The sequence below is a fragment of the Diadema antillarum genome, unplaced genomic scaffold, assembly GCF_040938485.1.
Source record: "Diadema antillarum isolate AM-2024a unplaced genomic scaffold, OU_Dant_1.0 seq00000503_RagTag, whole genome shotgun sequence".
NCBI lineage: Eukaryota > Metazoa > Echinodermata > Echinoidea > Diadematoida > Diadematidae > Diadema > Diadema antillarum.
Window position 1 is genome coordinate 1058810 of NW_027271460.1, and position 16191 is coordinate 1075000.

The 16191-nt window shown below is 37.6% G+C and overlaps 1 protein-coding gene across 1 annotated transcript in view; it reads right to left on the reverse strand.

Moving 5' to 3' along the window:
* LOC139733909 (integrin alpha-PS2-like) overlaps nt 1–16191 on the reverse strand; it is a 48458-nt gene that overhangs the window by 19537 nt on the left and 12730 nt on the right. Inside the window, exons 3-11 of the mRNA XM_071644718.1 lie at nt 15414–15514; nt 10726–10861; nt 9168–9211; nt 8639–8681; nt 5688–5777; nt 3961–4049; nt 2816–2922; nt 1631–1736; nt 341–443 (exon numbers count right to left, since the gene is read on the reverse strand). Coding sequence (XP_071500819.1) covers nt 341–443; nt 1631–1736; nt 2816–2922; nt 3961–4049; nt 5688–5777; nt 8639–8681; nt 9168–9211; nt 10726–10861; nt 15414–15514 — 819 coding nt within the window. The remainder of the gene's footprint in view (nt 1–340; nt 444–1630; nt 1737–2815; nt 2923–3960; nt 4050–5687; nt 5778–8638; nt 8682–9167; nt 9212–10725; nt 10862–15413; nt 15515–16191) is intronic.

Genomic DNA, 16191 nt, shown 5'->3' on the forward strand with positions numbered 1-16191 from the left:
TCTGTACATTATGCGAATATTGATCTACTGCTACTACTGTAGCTATTGCTGCTGCCAATGATGACGATGAAAACAATGATAACGATAATAATAACAATAGTAATAGAAGTAGTAGTAGTAGTACAAATGTAGTAGTTATAATGATAATAATAATAATAATCATAATAATGATAATAATAATAATAATAATAATAATAATAATAATAATAATAATAATGATAATGATAGTAACAATAATACTGGGGTATGGGTTTCAAAACCCTCTTTTACAGTCCACACAAAGAAATACAATGAAAAGATGACGATCAGATCGCCCATGAAAGGGCGACGCTGCACGTACCGTTAAAACCATCTACGTTGATATCTCCGAGAGATACAGCCGAATATCCGAACCTTCCTCCGACATCCCTACCACTAGTTATATCCGGTGTCCCGAATCCGCCCTACCAACAAAGCCAGAAAAAAAGATATTTCAATTCATAGCATTCGTATATACACAGAGTATGAAAGCTAAGAGGAAAAACATCAGACGATGAGCTAGTCAGACACAACTCAAAGTTGGTATAAAAGTTTTCTCTCCCATCCCCCTTACTTTCCGGTTTGTACGTCTGGCGTTGCCCAAAGGCGACAGTGAACTGTGAACTAATTCTCTTCAGTGACTTGTAGAAAGATGGTATACGAATTACGTTATGACGGAGGAAGATCAGACATTGAGCATGAGAAGCAAGCGACACAAAGCGTGCCATGAAATCTGGATGATGGCATAAAGTGTCATACGATGCCAGACACATGAGTCACTGATATCATGAGTTAAACATAAAAAGATGAAAATATCATGAGTTATGAGAAGAAGACAAAATGAATGAAAAATCATCATTTTTTTTTTGTTTTCATTTTCTGTTCCAGACATAATGTTAACATAAATTTCTAAAAATCAACAACATATACGACTTCACACACTATATAGGCAAATAAAACGGGCATTATAAGCATATCAAACTACACGCTGTCATTACAAATACATGGATATGTTTTGAATGATATGCGTTATCACATGGTTTATATTTTAGTTTGCTTCCATGGTTTATCTTCCATGCTTCCATGGTTTAACTCTTAAACACCTCGATTCCCTCGTTCGATCCCGATCTTCAGCGTGTTGGCTTTTCCTTTCATGTTTCTTTTTCTTTCTTTCCTTTCTTTCCATTATTCTTTTGTGCTTTATTACTTTCAATGGTATACCCTTCTGTCAAGTCATGTAATGTCGTGTGTTTCACCTGTCTCGTTCTGTCCTGTTTTGTTCTGTCCTGTCTTTGTAAACAAATATGTTCACATGAAGAATCCTTTGAGTGGTCCACAATTTACAAGCATGCTTTTCAGTGGACCTCTCAATTCTTTCTTCTTTTTTTTTTCTCCAGCCATAACTTTGTATTTTGCCGGTATGCATGTATAATTTTGTATTTCTTAACTATATCTACCATGTAAAGTCGAATACATGCCTATGTTATATCTTCTGATTCATTTCGTGTTATGTATGCCGAAAAGAAAGAAAGAATGAAATAAATGAAATGAATGAATGAAATGAATAAATCTTCATTTTAAGAATTTGAATTTATAGGATGTAGCACCACACCTGTCTGTCGTTGTAATAGATGAAGACTCGCCCAATCTCCCACGAAGAGCTGTTAGTAGCGAACAAATCGGTGAAGAGCGGCGCGGCTATAACCAGGTCATCCCATCTGTAACAACATCCGTACAAAGTGAGTGACCTCCTCTACCCAAACGTAAGTACAATTTCCCAGCATCGAATCATGTATTGATGAGTTTATCATTGACTAACCTTTAGGCCTACGTAAACGGGAAATTGTCTTTAGTTTCTCTAAATGTGCGAGAGATAATGCCGAATGATATATCTTTTACTAATTCATTACTTGTAGCCCCACTCCTCAAAAAAGGAAAGGGTGTCAATTGAAAATGGTTTGAAAACGTCTAGAAACATATGAAAACCTCGACGATACGTTATGCAGAGACACAGATTTGTGATTTGTCGAAAGCATCGGTCAGACACAATGTAAAATTGTATTTCCTTGTCATTTCTTAGTTATCAACACTTTAGGTTGAGTAAATCAACAGAATTTAAAGTCCAATGTGATTATTTCAGAAAAAATGGTAGGAAACATAAGAGATATGCAAATACAGCCCGGAACACACGACAAGAGGTTTTAAGACTCATTGTATTTTAGTGGGAGGGGTGCAAAAGCATCAACATAATATCCTATAGCTTACTCAGTACATCTGCTTATGATATCAGATAAAGACATAAGCTATAGCTGTAAGTGACTAAAGAGTAAGTCATGACACCGTTTTGAAAGAATACTGATGGTATATGCATCAAAGAGTCATAGCGATGATGTCCGGAATGATGCAATGAATAAAATGTTTAGCTTTAATATTGGTACACCGAATGTGCCAACACATCAATGGCAGGTTTTCAGACGATGACGGAGATGGGGGGGGGGGGGGGGGGGTGGCGGTAGGTTGAGTTTCAAGAGTTGAGGGAGGTGTTGAGACTGCGGAACAAGAAAGAGATAGAGGAAGGCATACAGGGAGAGGGGGGGGGGGAGAAAGAGGGAGAGAATAGGAGAGGGAAAGATGTAACCATAGAAACTACAGCAGAATGGAAGAGAGGAGTAACACCCTCACCCAGCCTGACCCGGGTTGCCGCCTGATGACTATTCCACTCCTTAAAATGAAACGTGGCGGGTTATTCATCCTCTATCACAACTCAGTCCCAAGATCAATGGCGAGTTCTACTTACCCATCGTTGTTGAGATCGGAAACCACCAGAGTGTGGCCGAAGTATGACCCCATGTCTCCGTTCTCCAGGGCATGGTACTGTTCCAGGTTACTGTTGTACAAGACTACCTTCAGACACAACAAGAGGGGAGATGAGTTACTTAAACCTCCTGGGTTCGAGTCTAGCCCTCGAAGTCCATGCAATCTTCATCGAAATATAATACCATAATCTCATACCCACATGTATGAAGTGTTCCTTTAAAGGCGGAAAAACCTTGTATTTGCACTCCCTGGAATAGGAGATGGTGCGCATTAGACGTGTAGCAGTAGAAATAGGCGGGCGTCTTGTTCAGATATAGGATATTGACAACGGCTGAGGTCGAAGGACATTAGCTTCTGTGAGGTTACTTCACACACAGTCAGTCTCCCTCGTATGGAAGCTTAGATAATAGAACTTATGGTAATCGATATAAATGTAACGATGGACAAAACGGAATTGGATTAGCACATATCTTTTAAATATTACAAAAATGTTATCTTGAGATAGCGCAATATCTTTACAGAACGACTGAACTTAGATTATAGCGTGCTGTATTATGTCTCGTCAATCACAGTCATATCCTTTTTATTTAACTGTTTCTATGACTCTATATTTGATTGTTCATAAACATTCAAGTGTTCACTTATTGACATCGTAGAATGAATTCGAGTTCATATCCACTCAACAACCCACCTGAAAAGCAAGCAATACAAACTACGAGAACAGAAAACGAGCAGTGTCTTTCTGAAATATACAGGAAGCATGTATTTGGTAAATATGGGTCAAATCAAAGTAATAGAACCTATAGAAACAATATAGAAACAATTAAACCTGACAACCACGAAGAAAATGGTGCAAAGCAGTATATAATCATACTGATGAACAAAAGTACATGAAGAATACTGGATGGTCATCTTAGCTGCCCAGTTAGATTTGTTGCGACGAACCGACTAAAAGTCTAATGAACTCGCAATGCACAAAACTGGCACGATCAGCTGTTGGTTGGTGCATCCTCAGTCCACTACAAGGTCAGCGACCTGCAGTGCTCTGAAATGATAGACATGTTTTGTGTGTTTTTCTTTATCATATACTATCATTCTGTTTTCCTAGTTTGTCTGCTATCTTACCTTCCCAAATGCCTGTTTGTGCCGTGGGATGGTGACAGCATATTCAGGTCGGCTGTCGTCCTTAAAATTTCCCGACGCTACGGCATATCCTGTTTGAAAGTTAAAATGGGTCATTTTTTAAAAGTTGCAATTCGATCGCATCGTATTTTACGTATCATATGGTTATTTTTCCCTTTCTTGTGTTGTGTACACAGTGATGTATGACTCAAACGTATAGCACTTGAAGACGTCAAAGGAAATACTCGATCTTTAGCTTACTCCTTATCAGTTTTACCATCGATGTCTTCACGTCACACTAAGATCACCCCTTGATGTATTGTCTGTTAATATTAATGATACCATTCGGAGTTCAGGGCTAGCGATTTGGACTTGTTTTTGTTTCCGTTGTCGTTTCTGTATAAATTTGTCAACAATTGCTTTCAGTGAGTAAATGCGTTTTATATTTGCAGCGATCTAGATTCCTGATCGCTGTTTATATTCATTTATGACTATTAAAGTCAATGCTAATTCAGTCAAAATTTTAACACTTATGTTATTCGTTTACCTTGTAAATATAATAATATTTGTGATTAGAGATGGAAATATTTTCCAGTTGGGGCCATAAACTAAGAGCTGTGATACATTTTGTTACCAAGGACTTCTGAGGCATATGCTTATGGGACGAAAAATTCGAGAAAACCAGCTTATATCGTAAAAAGTATCTTGAATTCATATCGCCCTATACCGCTCCCCAAAATAAAAGAACTAGATTCTAATGGATACTTCCGATCAAGAGATGAGAAAATCTGACAATTATAACAACCTCTGAATTACAGGTTTGGTTGTATCATGAACTCTACCCCACTCCTCTCTATTTTGAAAGTAAAAGCCGCAAAAAGCAAGAGTACATGGGCCAGTATGTGAGGCAGCTTACTCATAGAACTGACAATGGACGAACTTAAAGGACAAGTTCACCTTCATAAACATAAGGATTGAGAGAATGTAGCAATATTAGTAGAACACATCATTGAAAGTTTGAGGAAAATCAGACAATCCGTTCAAAAGTTATGAATTTTTGAAGTTTTTGTGCAGTACCCGCTGGATGAGAAGACTACTGCAGTGTATGAATAACTTAGATGTCACATGCGTACAACAATATAAGGAAAATATAAAGAGAATTTCACAAAATTCCATCTGTTGAAAAAAGTATACATTCCCTTGAATCGTTACCGACAAATGTTATGGGTAATATTATTCCCCCTGCCTTTAGAAAGAGGCAAGTCAAGTGCTCTTTTATTATGCGAAAAAAGTGAAAATATGTTGAATTTTCTTTTACATTTTCTTTATACTGTTGTACGCATATGACTCACAAGCTGTAGTAGTCTCCTCATCCAGCGGTTCCAAGACAAAAATTTAAAAAATTCATAATTTTTGCATCGATTGTCCAATTTTCCTCAAACTTTCACTGATGTGTTCTACTAACATTGTTGCATTTTCTCAATCCTTATGTTTATGAAGGTGAACTTGTCCTTTAAAGGACGTTGATATAATATAAGCACATCAAAAAAACATGTGAGTTTGAAATAAGATTCTCACATAAGAAAATTATTTCATCACGCGTCTCATTGATGAAAGAAAAAACATTCTAACATTAATTCTGATACTTTTTGAATGTACTGTATCATACATAATATCAGATTACCATATTATATTCAATTATATATATATATATATACTCAGTGACGCACCCATATAGATATCATCTTCTGGCGAAGTACCCCTTTTCGTCGGTCGTTTTTGTCTGTTCATTCCACGGGTGTCACTCGTCCAAAATTGACCTGAAAACCAGATTAAAAAACAAACAAAATATATACTGTACAATATGGAACATAATCTATAAATCTATGTCATTGTACACCGAAATGATGCGTCTGATACAAGGATGAATTATAGGTTTACATTAAAACAACTGCCGTGGCTTCAGCGACTTCATGTTCTTGCTTTGTTTTTGCGTCTATTTTTGAAATAAACAGAACACTTGCAAATACTATAGTCACGCGGTTCTAAACTAAAAACGTCAAGAAATTGAAATATACACTCACACGTGCATGTTATCTTGAACTCGTATAATTGAAACCAAGGGTAATTAGATGAACAATGGTCTATCCTTACTCTCAGTACTATTACTGAGCTTGAATGCAAGTCACTCTACGTGTTCACACGGGATTTCTCTCGCACCGACCGCATAGCCAAGGTTAAACACATCTAAATAGTTTCGTAAGTTGACTATTCTCATCGAAAACGTGCCTACTAGTAGTATGACAATTAATTGTATACATACCATAACCGTGACTGCCAACCGACACATACACAGTATATCATTAAGGGTGTTGACCGCCAACACAAAAGGACAAGATACGTACGGGATTAGAATTAGCAAGTATAGAGATGATATCCAAGTCGGCTAAGTCTATCATGTCTATGATCCTATGATGACATCATCATCAGTCATCTCCTCAAATCACACCAGGACCCTTTAACCTTAATCTTGGGTTACCATTAGCAGCAGACCAGTTATCATATTTATTCTACACGTGGTACGAGAGTCCGTGTTTAACATCTGACCCACATGAAAATCCTATGCGTATAGTAGAAAGAATCATCGACTCCATGTCATAATTATCAGGAGAATCTTTTTTACAACTAATCGAATACCCCCCCCCCCCCTTGTCATCATTCAGGCCAGTAAAACCACAAAATTAGCAGCATCCCTGTGCATGCGACTCGGTCAAACAGATATGACTCTTCACTATATACATTTCGACAGGCATTACTTTGCCTAGGGATGTCAACATCCTGATTTACCATTTAGGAGTGGAATAGCAACGAAATTCCAGTGCGGTTGAATAAGTTTAGTCAGAAAAGTAGGAATAACACTTTTATAGTACAGTAATCAAAATTTGATCAAAATCGGAGGAAAATAAGGAAGTTATGACATTTTGAAGTTTCGATAATTTTTCGGGAAACAGTTCGTGAAAAGTCAATATAAATATGCAAATACTGAAGTGAACATCTCCTCTCAACTTGCCATATAGCTTGTACATAAAATCTTTAAATTTCCAGTTTTCATTCAAACACAATTACGTCCTAGTCTCAAATCCTGATAGATCTAAATGATCAATATTCTGAAGTTATTAAACCAGGAATAGCATAATATTTTAGACTTTGATAACAGAAACATTGAATGTTTGTCATTTTTTTGGTACACGGACAATGGAAAATTGCAATGCGATGACATCACAAACTCATTTATTTGCATATCTTATTCATATTAATCGTATGACAACTTTTAGGCAGAAATTATATTGCGAAACTTAACAATGTTAAAGGGATATGGTACAGTATTGGTGGAGATGAGAATTGGGCTTTTAACTTTTTGCGAGATACCATGAAAACACTTATGATATAGTACAGAGTATACAATTTTAAGAGGAATTCAAAGTTTATTTGATGAAAATCGGGTTTGGAATGACTGAGACATCCAAAAACAAAGTAAAATAAAGCGATCGTAATAAAGTGTGGGTCCCACACTTTATTAGAATCGCTCTTTTTGGATATTTCAGCCATTTCAAAACCAATTTTCATCAAATAAACGTTGAATTCCTCATAGAATTACATGCTCTTTCATGTTTCATAAGAGGTTTCTCATTATCTCACCAAAAAATGTTAGAAACCTGAAATAAGGTCTCAACCAAAACTGTACCACCCCTTTAAACAATGCCACTTCCCTATTTTTTTTTTTAATTTGCCACTTTATAACTGGAATGGCGTTCCTCTGTAAAGGCCATGGTAACGTGAAATTACCTAGAAAGTATGATTGCCATAGTTCTATTGCACGCGATGATGCAAAATAAGGCACTACATGTATAGACACGTAAGGTGAAAGTATATGGGGGGGGGGGACACCACACTTAATGAGCTCCCTCGTGGAGACGATATGAGCTCCCTCGTGGAGACTTGGTACATACATATATATTTAATAGTCTTGTTTATATTTTTCTAAGATTTATAATGTCTGTTTTATCTTAAGTGCTGTCTGGGGCAAATTATTTGTATAGGGCCCCATTTTTCTCTCTCTTCTTTCTTTCTATAAAACAACAACAACAACAACACATCGAGATTAACATTTCAATGATCGAACGATCGAATGATTGAAGCGAGCCCACAAGAGCAAGCAAGCATGCAAGCAAGCAAACACCAAAATCATTCAAAGTCCATAACCATTCGTATCAATAAATCATATTTTAGAGCCAATAGTCTTGACCAAGCTGTTGTATAGGATGGCTAAGATGCGGCTTGTCTTACTGTATGTGGCATGTGTGGGTTCCAAGTTTTGTAGGAACTCGCTTTCGCAACATATGATAGGCCTACATAACTCATGACGTCATATTTGACAGTTTACTCACAAACAAAAACAAAAACAAAACTCAGCTTCGTCAAGTTTCAAAACGAGGTGGACAAGTTTTTTTTTTTTCTCTCTCTCTCTCTCTCTTTCTATCATTTGTCTATGATACCTGGAGTATCCTCCTTGGTTTCATAATGATGCATGAACTTGCCTTTTCATTTTCACCGACAGGTACATTGCTTTTGTTTTGATTGAATCTATGGATACAAACTAAGTAAAAACATTACATCTTACCTTCATGCCTTCCAAGTCCGATTGCTCCATACATGATATGGTCCTATAAGATACAACACCATAATTGTAAACGAGCATATAGAAAGTGAATAATAATACTCACTCTATACAAATTAATGGAATTAATGGAAAGGTAAAAATATAACATCCAATCTAAACCTCGTTTCAAGCAGTCCTTTACATTACATTTCTTCGTGACCACATATACACCCAGAAATTTCCGTAAATTGTGTCTAATATTTTTTATTCTGATGACTACAAATGACGGCCTCAGCATGCAAACGAAATACGCATATAAAATCGCAAGTTTACCTCTTCACATTCAATACTACGGTAAAATATTTGCTAACAATTACCAATGTTTACCGGAAACGAAATGGAACAGAAAAAGATCCCCAAACAACAACAATCAACGGAATGACAAAAAAGAAGATTCTTAAATGTACTACTGTTTTGCTTCAAGAAACTTGTAATTATAGCAATTCTTGATCTTATTTTAGAGGGGAGACTGATAATACAGAACAAATACCTGATGAACATCGACGCTAAACCCAAACTGACACCGTCGATCACCTAGACAAATGACATAACACAGAAGAGATTTGCATATAATTGCAAGGTACATGAGACTCTATACATACAGTCCCCGTCTGTGATCTCAACTCATCTTCCTCCGTTTCTAAATTGCTCAACATTAAAATGTATTAATGAACTCGCAGGCCCATTCCATATCTGACTAACATGAGATTACGTGTAGAATCAGTTTTATATCAACAATGAGACGAACTGTTTCACAATCTTCACCATATTATAGGTCAAACATGACTGTGACTCCCGATGACGTGATTAATGTTCGTATTCTTAAACTGTATTGTACACGAACACCCACACAGAGCGTTATACTTTGTCTTGAATTCATATCGATCAGTGGCTGTTTACGAACTGAACAGCTTTGACACAATAATATGAACACAGCCACGAAGGAAATAGATCGCTACATGATAAAGGAAAAAACACAAAAAACAAAAACAAAAACAAAATGTCACAAATAATAGAATCTCAGGACTATTTGGCCAGACTGTCCTATCACAGTTAGTAACCATGTTACAACGTCTCACGCTACATAATATTTACTAATATTCTGATTATCAGACATGGGTAGCTTATTATTGCTTGTTTAGCTTTGCATGGACACTTGTAGTATTGTTTTATCCAACTTGACCCATTTCTAGCATAACGAACACTCCTTTCACTTGAAACTACTTGCATATTACACGTAAGCAATAACATTAGGGCATATCAGTATCTATGAGTTGATGAAATGACGGCAAAAATTCATTTTATGGCAAATTGCTTTGAAGCCTGAAACAGATGACAAATTGATATGAGAAAAAAAAAAGCCACAACAACCACAATAACAACAACAACAAACGAGCATATGATTATTCTTCGCTGATATTGTGCATGTGAATAGCTTCACGAAAATTAGCACATTGACAGTGCGTTCCTGAACCCAGCGAATGCTCAAAATTTATTAGAAGTGGCGTCACACTGTTCCGAAGCTGACACAAGATGACAAGACGAATATCAAAGTACGGCATATTCCAATTCGTGCGAAGTTGGTCCCGTATGTGGTCAGAAACCAACCAACAGCCGAAGCAAGTACGATGCCTACAGATATGGGGCGCCAAGTGTCGCATGGTCCCTTTCGTTACGAAATCAGTCATTTCGTCGACGAAATTGAACTTGCGACACTTGGCACCCCATATACAGAAGTTTACACGATGGCACCTGAACCACACGAGAAAGCTACACGAAGATATGACTCTTTGTAATGAAGTTTTCCCGAAGGGCACACGAAGGAAACGTATTGGCTACACGAACACTTTCCCGCAGCTCAATGAGTTGCTGCTGGAACCTGAGAATCTCCCCCGGCGGTCGTACGATGTTACGATACCTTCATGAATGATCCGATGTTTTTACGATCAGAGCCGAATTGAACATTTCCTTAATCGCGTGTCCATCTTTGCTCAACTTCGGGACAGTGTGACTCCTGCTTACGTTAGAGGGACCATGGGGATACTCACCGCCACTTATGCAGGGAAGGAGACTGATCGGATTTTCGAAGTCCTCCTGCCCGAGGACGAAACAACCGCCAAGAAGGTCGCGTTGCTGTGTGCCGTCTTTCTTGTCGAAATAGTACTGGTACCGTGGACGACAGATCTGGTGGTGGACGAGTTGTCGGGTGAGGGGGGGGGGGGGGGGGGGGGGGGGAGTTGGGGTGGGGCGAATTGATATCGGAAAAATAAGGGGTAAATCTTCAATGATTTTCAGGGATATCAGGTGTAGAAATGAAACGAATTACCGGGAGGGATAGACTGGGTGACAAAGTTAGATTTTGGTCCTACTCGTGTTTTTATCTTCCGCCCGATGTCTTTTGATTGTATTTTTTCCTATTTCGATGATGCTGAATCCGAAATTAGACGATGCAACTCTTGCATTCTTGAGATGTTGAGATATCAAGATGGCCGCCAAGACCTGAAATTCCTACATAATTATTTCGTTATACATGGTGTAAAAAAGAAGAAAAAAAAACCACTATAGTTTATCCTATTTCGAGGGCGCTGAATGAAAATCCGGATGATTGAACTCTTGCATCCTTACGGATTTTTCATTCTATTTTCATTCTTATTTTCATTGTTATTATTTCTATTTCAATTTTACCATCATCAAGGAAATATCAAAGGAATTTCTCTTCTTTTGTGTGTGTGGGGGTGGGGGGGGGGGGTTGGGGCTATTTTGAATATCTCACAACTCTAAAGGATGCGAAAGTCCCATCACCCAAGTTCGGATTCAGCACCCTCGAAATAGGGTAAATTTATCCTGTGCCCCTCCCCACACACAAAAAATAAAAAATGAATAAAGTAAAATGGACTGAGGGTAAATTAAGGTTCAGCCTTTTGCACCCAGACTATAATATAGGAGGGGATAGCAAAGGGGAGAATCATTGAGTGAGGCGAGTGGAATGAAACTCAGTCCTCGGTGACAATAACAGCATTGAAAGGTGGAAAATGAAATCATTTCTCTTGGGTATCGCGTGTTACCAGATATAGTCGACTTTGTCATATCATAAAACTTCGGCATAATGTAATTGTATGCTTGTATACGTGCTTCTGAAAACAGTCTCCATTCATATTGCTTCATTTGACTCCATACTTCACTATAATACGCATTATACCGTCCTATAGGAAATATGTATGACCCCCCCCCAAAAAAAAATAAAACAAACAAACAAACAAACAAACAAAAAACAACAACAACAAACAAAAAATGAGAGGAAATCTTCGAAACGTCAAAGATAATTTCGGGATAGAAATTGCGACAGAATAAAGACAAGAGTAACGGGGGCTTGACTTTCACATTTCAATAGTTTGTTTGCTTGTTCGCTTTATTTTCAACATAATTTCATACATGAATCAAAATTCTTTTCTGTAATACCTTAAGAAAGCATCAATATATAGATTAAAATGTACATGATTCAAAGGAAGAGATAGTTTATAGTTTCAAGACAAATGGTGCAACCTCCCTGTGGTTCCCCCTTGATGGTTGGTCAATAATGACCTGCCCCTGGTCCTTGAAATGGGGTCCACGTGTGAAATGTGAACAACTTTGTATCAACCCTAACATCACCATAAATTTGTATTATCAAGTTCAAGTTCAACTTCAAATTGATTTATTTCATTTCCAACAAACAAATAATTAGAAATACAATGAAACACTCGTATACACAGATGTCAGGAAATCAGTACTACAATGCGATGAGCAGAACAACATTGTAAATGAGATACAGGTAAATTATCAGCAGAGATACAAATAACTGTTACGTCACTGTGGTAAAGGCAGAAACAAATTTGCTGGAAATGGAGGGACTGCTAAAAAAGCAGAGCTTGTAGAATGCAGTCCCCTCATAGAGAAAAAAAAATTATATTATGTATTATATCAACACTCACGTCAGCATGGTAAGTAAGTGCTAAGGTGATTCTTGCCATCGAACACATCAGGTGACCCACTCATCAAGTACCCAATCGGTCCCACCACTGACCACTGCCATGTACACCTTTAGGGATATCTTAGATTTTGAATTGACCCTGTTCTTCTGGACCTTAAAAGTAGGATCTTTGCACACCAATTTGGGTCCTGTTTAAGTGTTCCATTCACATAAGAATGGCGGAATTATCTGATTCTGTTTTTCATCTCTTTTCTTTTCACCTCATGAACTCTTCAGACACGTAGGATAAGAACATACAATGAGCGAAACTTATTGTCTGAGCAACCTGTACCTTGCTGTTCATGAGGAGTAACTTTCATTCACGTCAATGATTCTGAAGTCGAGTTGTTTTTGTTATGACTGATTGACAAATTGCCCTTCATCGACGTGAATAAACGCGGATTATTCAGTGTTTGAGTAACAGCCATACTAAGAATTATCGGCATACATCTTTACATGGGAGTTCGAATAAGCAACCTCCTGACTACTAGACAGGGACCATATCCACATAGGTTACCGACCTTCCGCCAGATAGCCAGTTATGGTTCTGATCCCTCATGCGTAACTATTCAAATAATTTATTCAAATCGACTAATTTTCATCTACTGTGATTGACAGTATCTGGCCTTGCATAGGTATATTAGTTTTCTGCACAGTGCAAAAGACGTCCCGTAGGGATTACCTTTCACGCTGCACCTCCCACGGACACGATACAACTCAGTTGATTACACTTTAATCACCTCAACGCCCTCGTCACTTACGCTGTCAAGCACAAAGTGCCAAATATTTACGTGTCTGTTGAAAATACCACTTTCTGCAATTAAAGTCGACAATGAGCATTAAACTTTAATGATTTGACACGAATCTGATTGACTACTAGTACATGTATACTGCTTTCTTAATCGGCGTTTACCTCTTCTTGAAAGGTCAGTAAAATATATATTTTACCAGATGGGCAGCGCAAAATGTAAAAGTTGGACACAATGACTTTCTCCTGCTCGTAATAATTTGTCAGACACTACAAGGCCGCGAGAATCGATGATCGTAATTACGATCTGGTGGTCGCCATTGTGAGAAAAGTGAGTATGAGGAGATAATGATTTGAAAAGAGGGTTAAGGTACTTCCTGTAGAGGGTAGATGACCACATGGTTTCCCTTCATGGGTCTTTATCCGCAGTGACTGCGATCAACGTCACAAAATACATTTCTGTATCTAAATAGGACGATATGGTAACAAACCCTTTTCTTCTTTATCTTTATCATTTCTTCGAATCAAGAAGTGGGAATAGAGATTCAGCAAAATGTGAATTCTACTTCTTAACAGGATGATTTCAGTCACGGATCTCCATTATAATTTTTTTCGAACGAGTTCCACAGCTGTCTTTTTTTTTCATCCGCTTTTTATGAAACTTTCAATGTTGTGTTTATGATATGGCTTCACTCTTTTTATTTGATTGACTTGATCATGGCGTAAAAGTGTCTCCTTAAACGCATCCTTTCCATAATGCCAACGCACTTTGTATTGATTTTTGTTTTTCTAATTCGCTAATGCATTAGCTTCTTGTATTGTAACGCAGTCATACTATCAACATCTTCGTAACGAAGTTAAAGTTCATGTGAGGTCATAGGACTGCACTCTTCTCCGCCCCCCCCCCCCCCTCTCTCTCTCTCTAGGGCAATAGAGAAGGGAATTCTTTTTGACACCATTTTTACCCCAAGGACGGTCCAATCATCACACCAGTGACTGACTCAAAAAGGGCAAATGTTGGTTACTTCGTCCACTCCCCACCCTCTCCTCGTTTGATACTTGTTATAGGCGTAATTTCAGGCAGGTGGCACGTTATAATGCGTGTAGACAATGCGTTTCGCAGGTGGCCCTAATAGAATGCACGAGTAAAAGATTTGTTTGACCCGCTAATTATGTTGTTAGTGGATGTACTGTATATCTGATTCACATCGATGTTCGCTTGTTTTATAATGGCGCCGGTTTCGTGTTGATTTTACACTTTTTCTGGTTAGAAACGAAAAAGCGATTTTCCAGCTGCACTCTTATTATTTTTTTTTCTATGAAGTACTGGGAAAAGTGTACAGGGTCCCTTGACATGGTATGAACTTTCATGCAATCATGTAGCTACTAACTATACACATGTGTAACATGCGTACTACAGGAGCTCCACGAAGAAATGTGAAAGTGCGTACACACATTCTTTCCAACACTGCATAATAACATGCACACGTGAAGATCGGAACCTGCTCTAATTAGCAAAATCAGATGTCACAGCAGAACAAAGACCAGAAAGTTCATGTGAGCTGATACTTCTGCAACTTGAAGAAGTCTGAGACATCAAAAATATAATTATGTAAAACTAACAAACACACACACATGTGCGCACATACACACACACAAACACACATACATCACGGACATGCACACACACACACACACACACACACACACTCACACATCAAAATACAAATAATTATTAAGTTCGGAAATTCGGAAAAAGTCTGTAGTTAAAGCCAATTGGTGATACTTGATGAATATTCCCGACATATTCCGTATATTTTACTAGGCAATAGTGTAATGATTGCAATGAAACGCAGACATTGACTTTCATATATGAAAAGCACAAAAGGAAGAATTTAGCAAGCCGGGACCCAAGAATGAGCGTGGTGTATAAGAGAATAGAAAACTGTATACAGAGCAGTAAAAGCACAGCATCTTACCACCAGGGGTCCATTGGGCCCTCCGCTCCCCATAGCTGCCCCCAACCACTGGTCTGACTTGTTGGAGATCTGCTCGCCCGTCGAGGCTGAGAAGTCATTGCCTGTACGTGGTAAATAGTGACACGATAATTTCATGTGGCCATGAATCATATCCAAATTGTACAATACATAGATACATGTATCAATAATAATGGTGATTATAATCATAATCATAATCATAATAATGATAATAATAATAATAATAATAATAATAATAATAATAAGAAGAAGAAGAAGAAGAAGAAGAAGAAGAAGAATGATAATAATATCATCATCATCGTCGTCGTCATTATCATCATCATAATAGTAGTGATAATAATGATAAACACTTTTAAGTGTATATATAATAAATATCATATTTACATATTATACATGTATGTATGTAGGCCTATGTATATATCGTTGGTATACCACTATAGAGAAGGTAGATATGGTTAGTTCTACAATGCGTTTTGAGTCCAACAGGAATGCTTATTTAAAGGACAAGTCCACCTTCATATACATAAGGATTGAGAGAATGCAGCAATATTAGTGGAACACATCAGTGAAAGTTTGAGGAAAATTGGACAATCCGTTCAAAAGTTACGAATATTTTAAGTATCTGCGCAGTCACTGCTGGAAGAGAAGACTACTACAGTGTATGATGTCACATGCGTACAACTATATAAGGAAAATAAAAAGAGAATTTCACAAAACTTTACTTTTTGAATAAAGTGCACATTTCTTCGACTTGCTACTG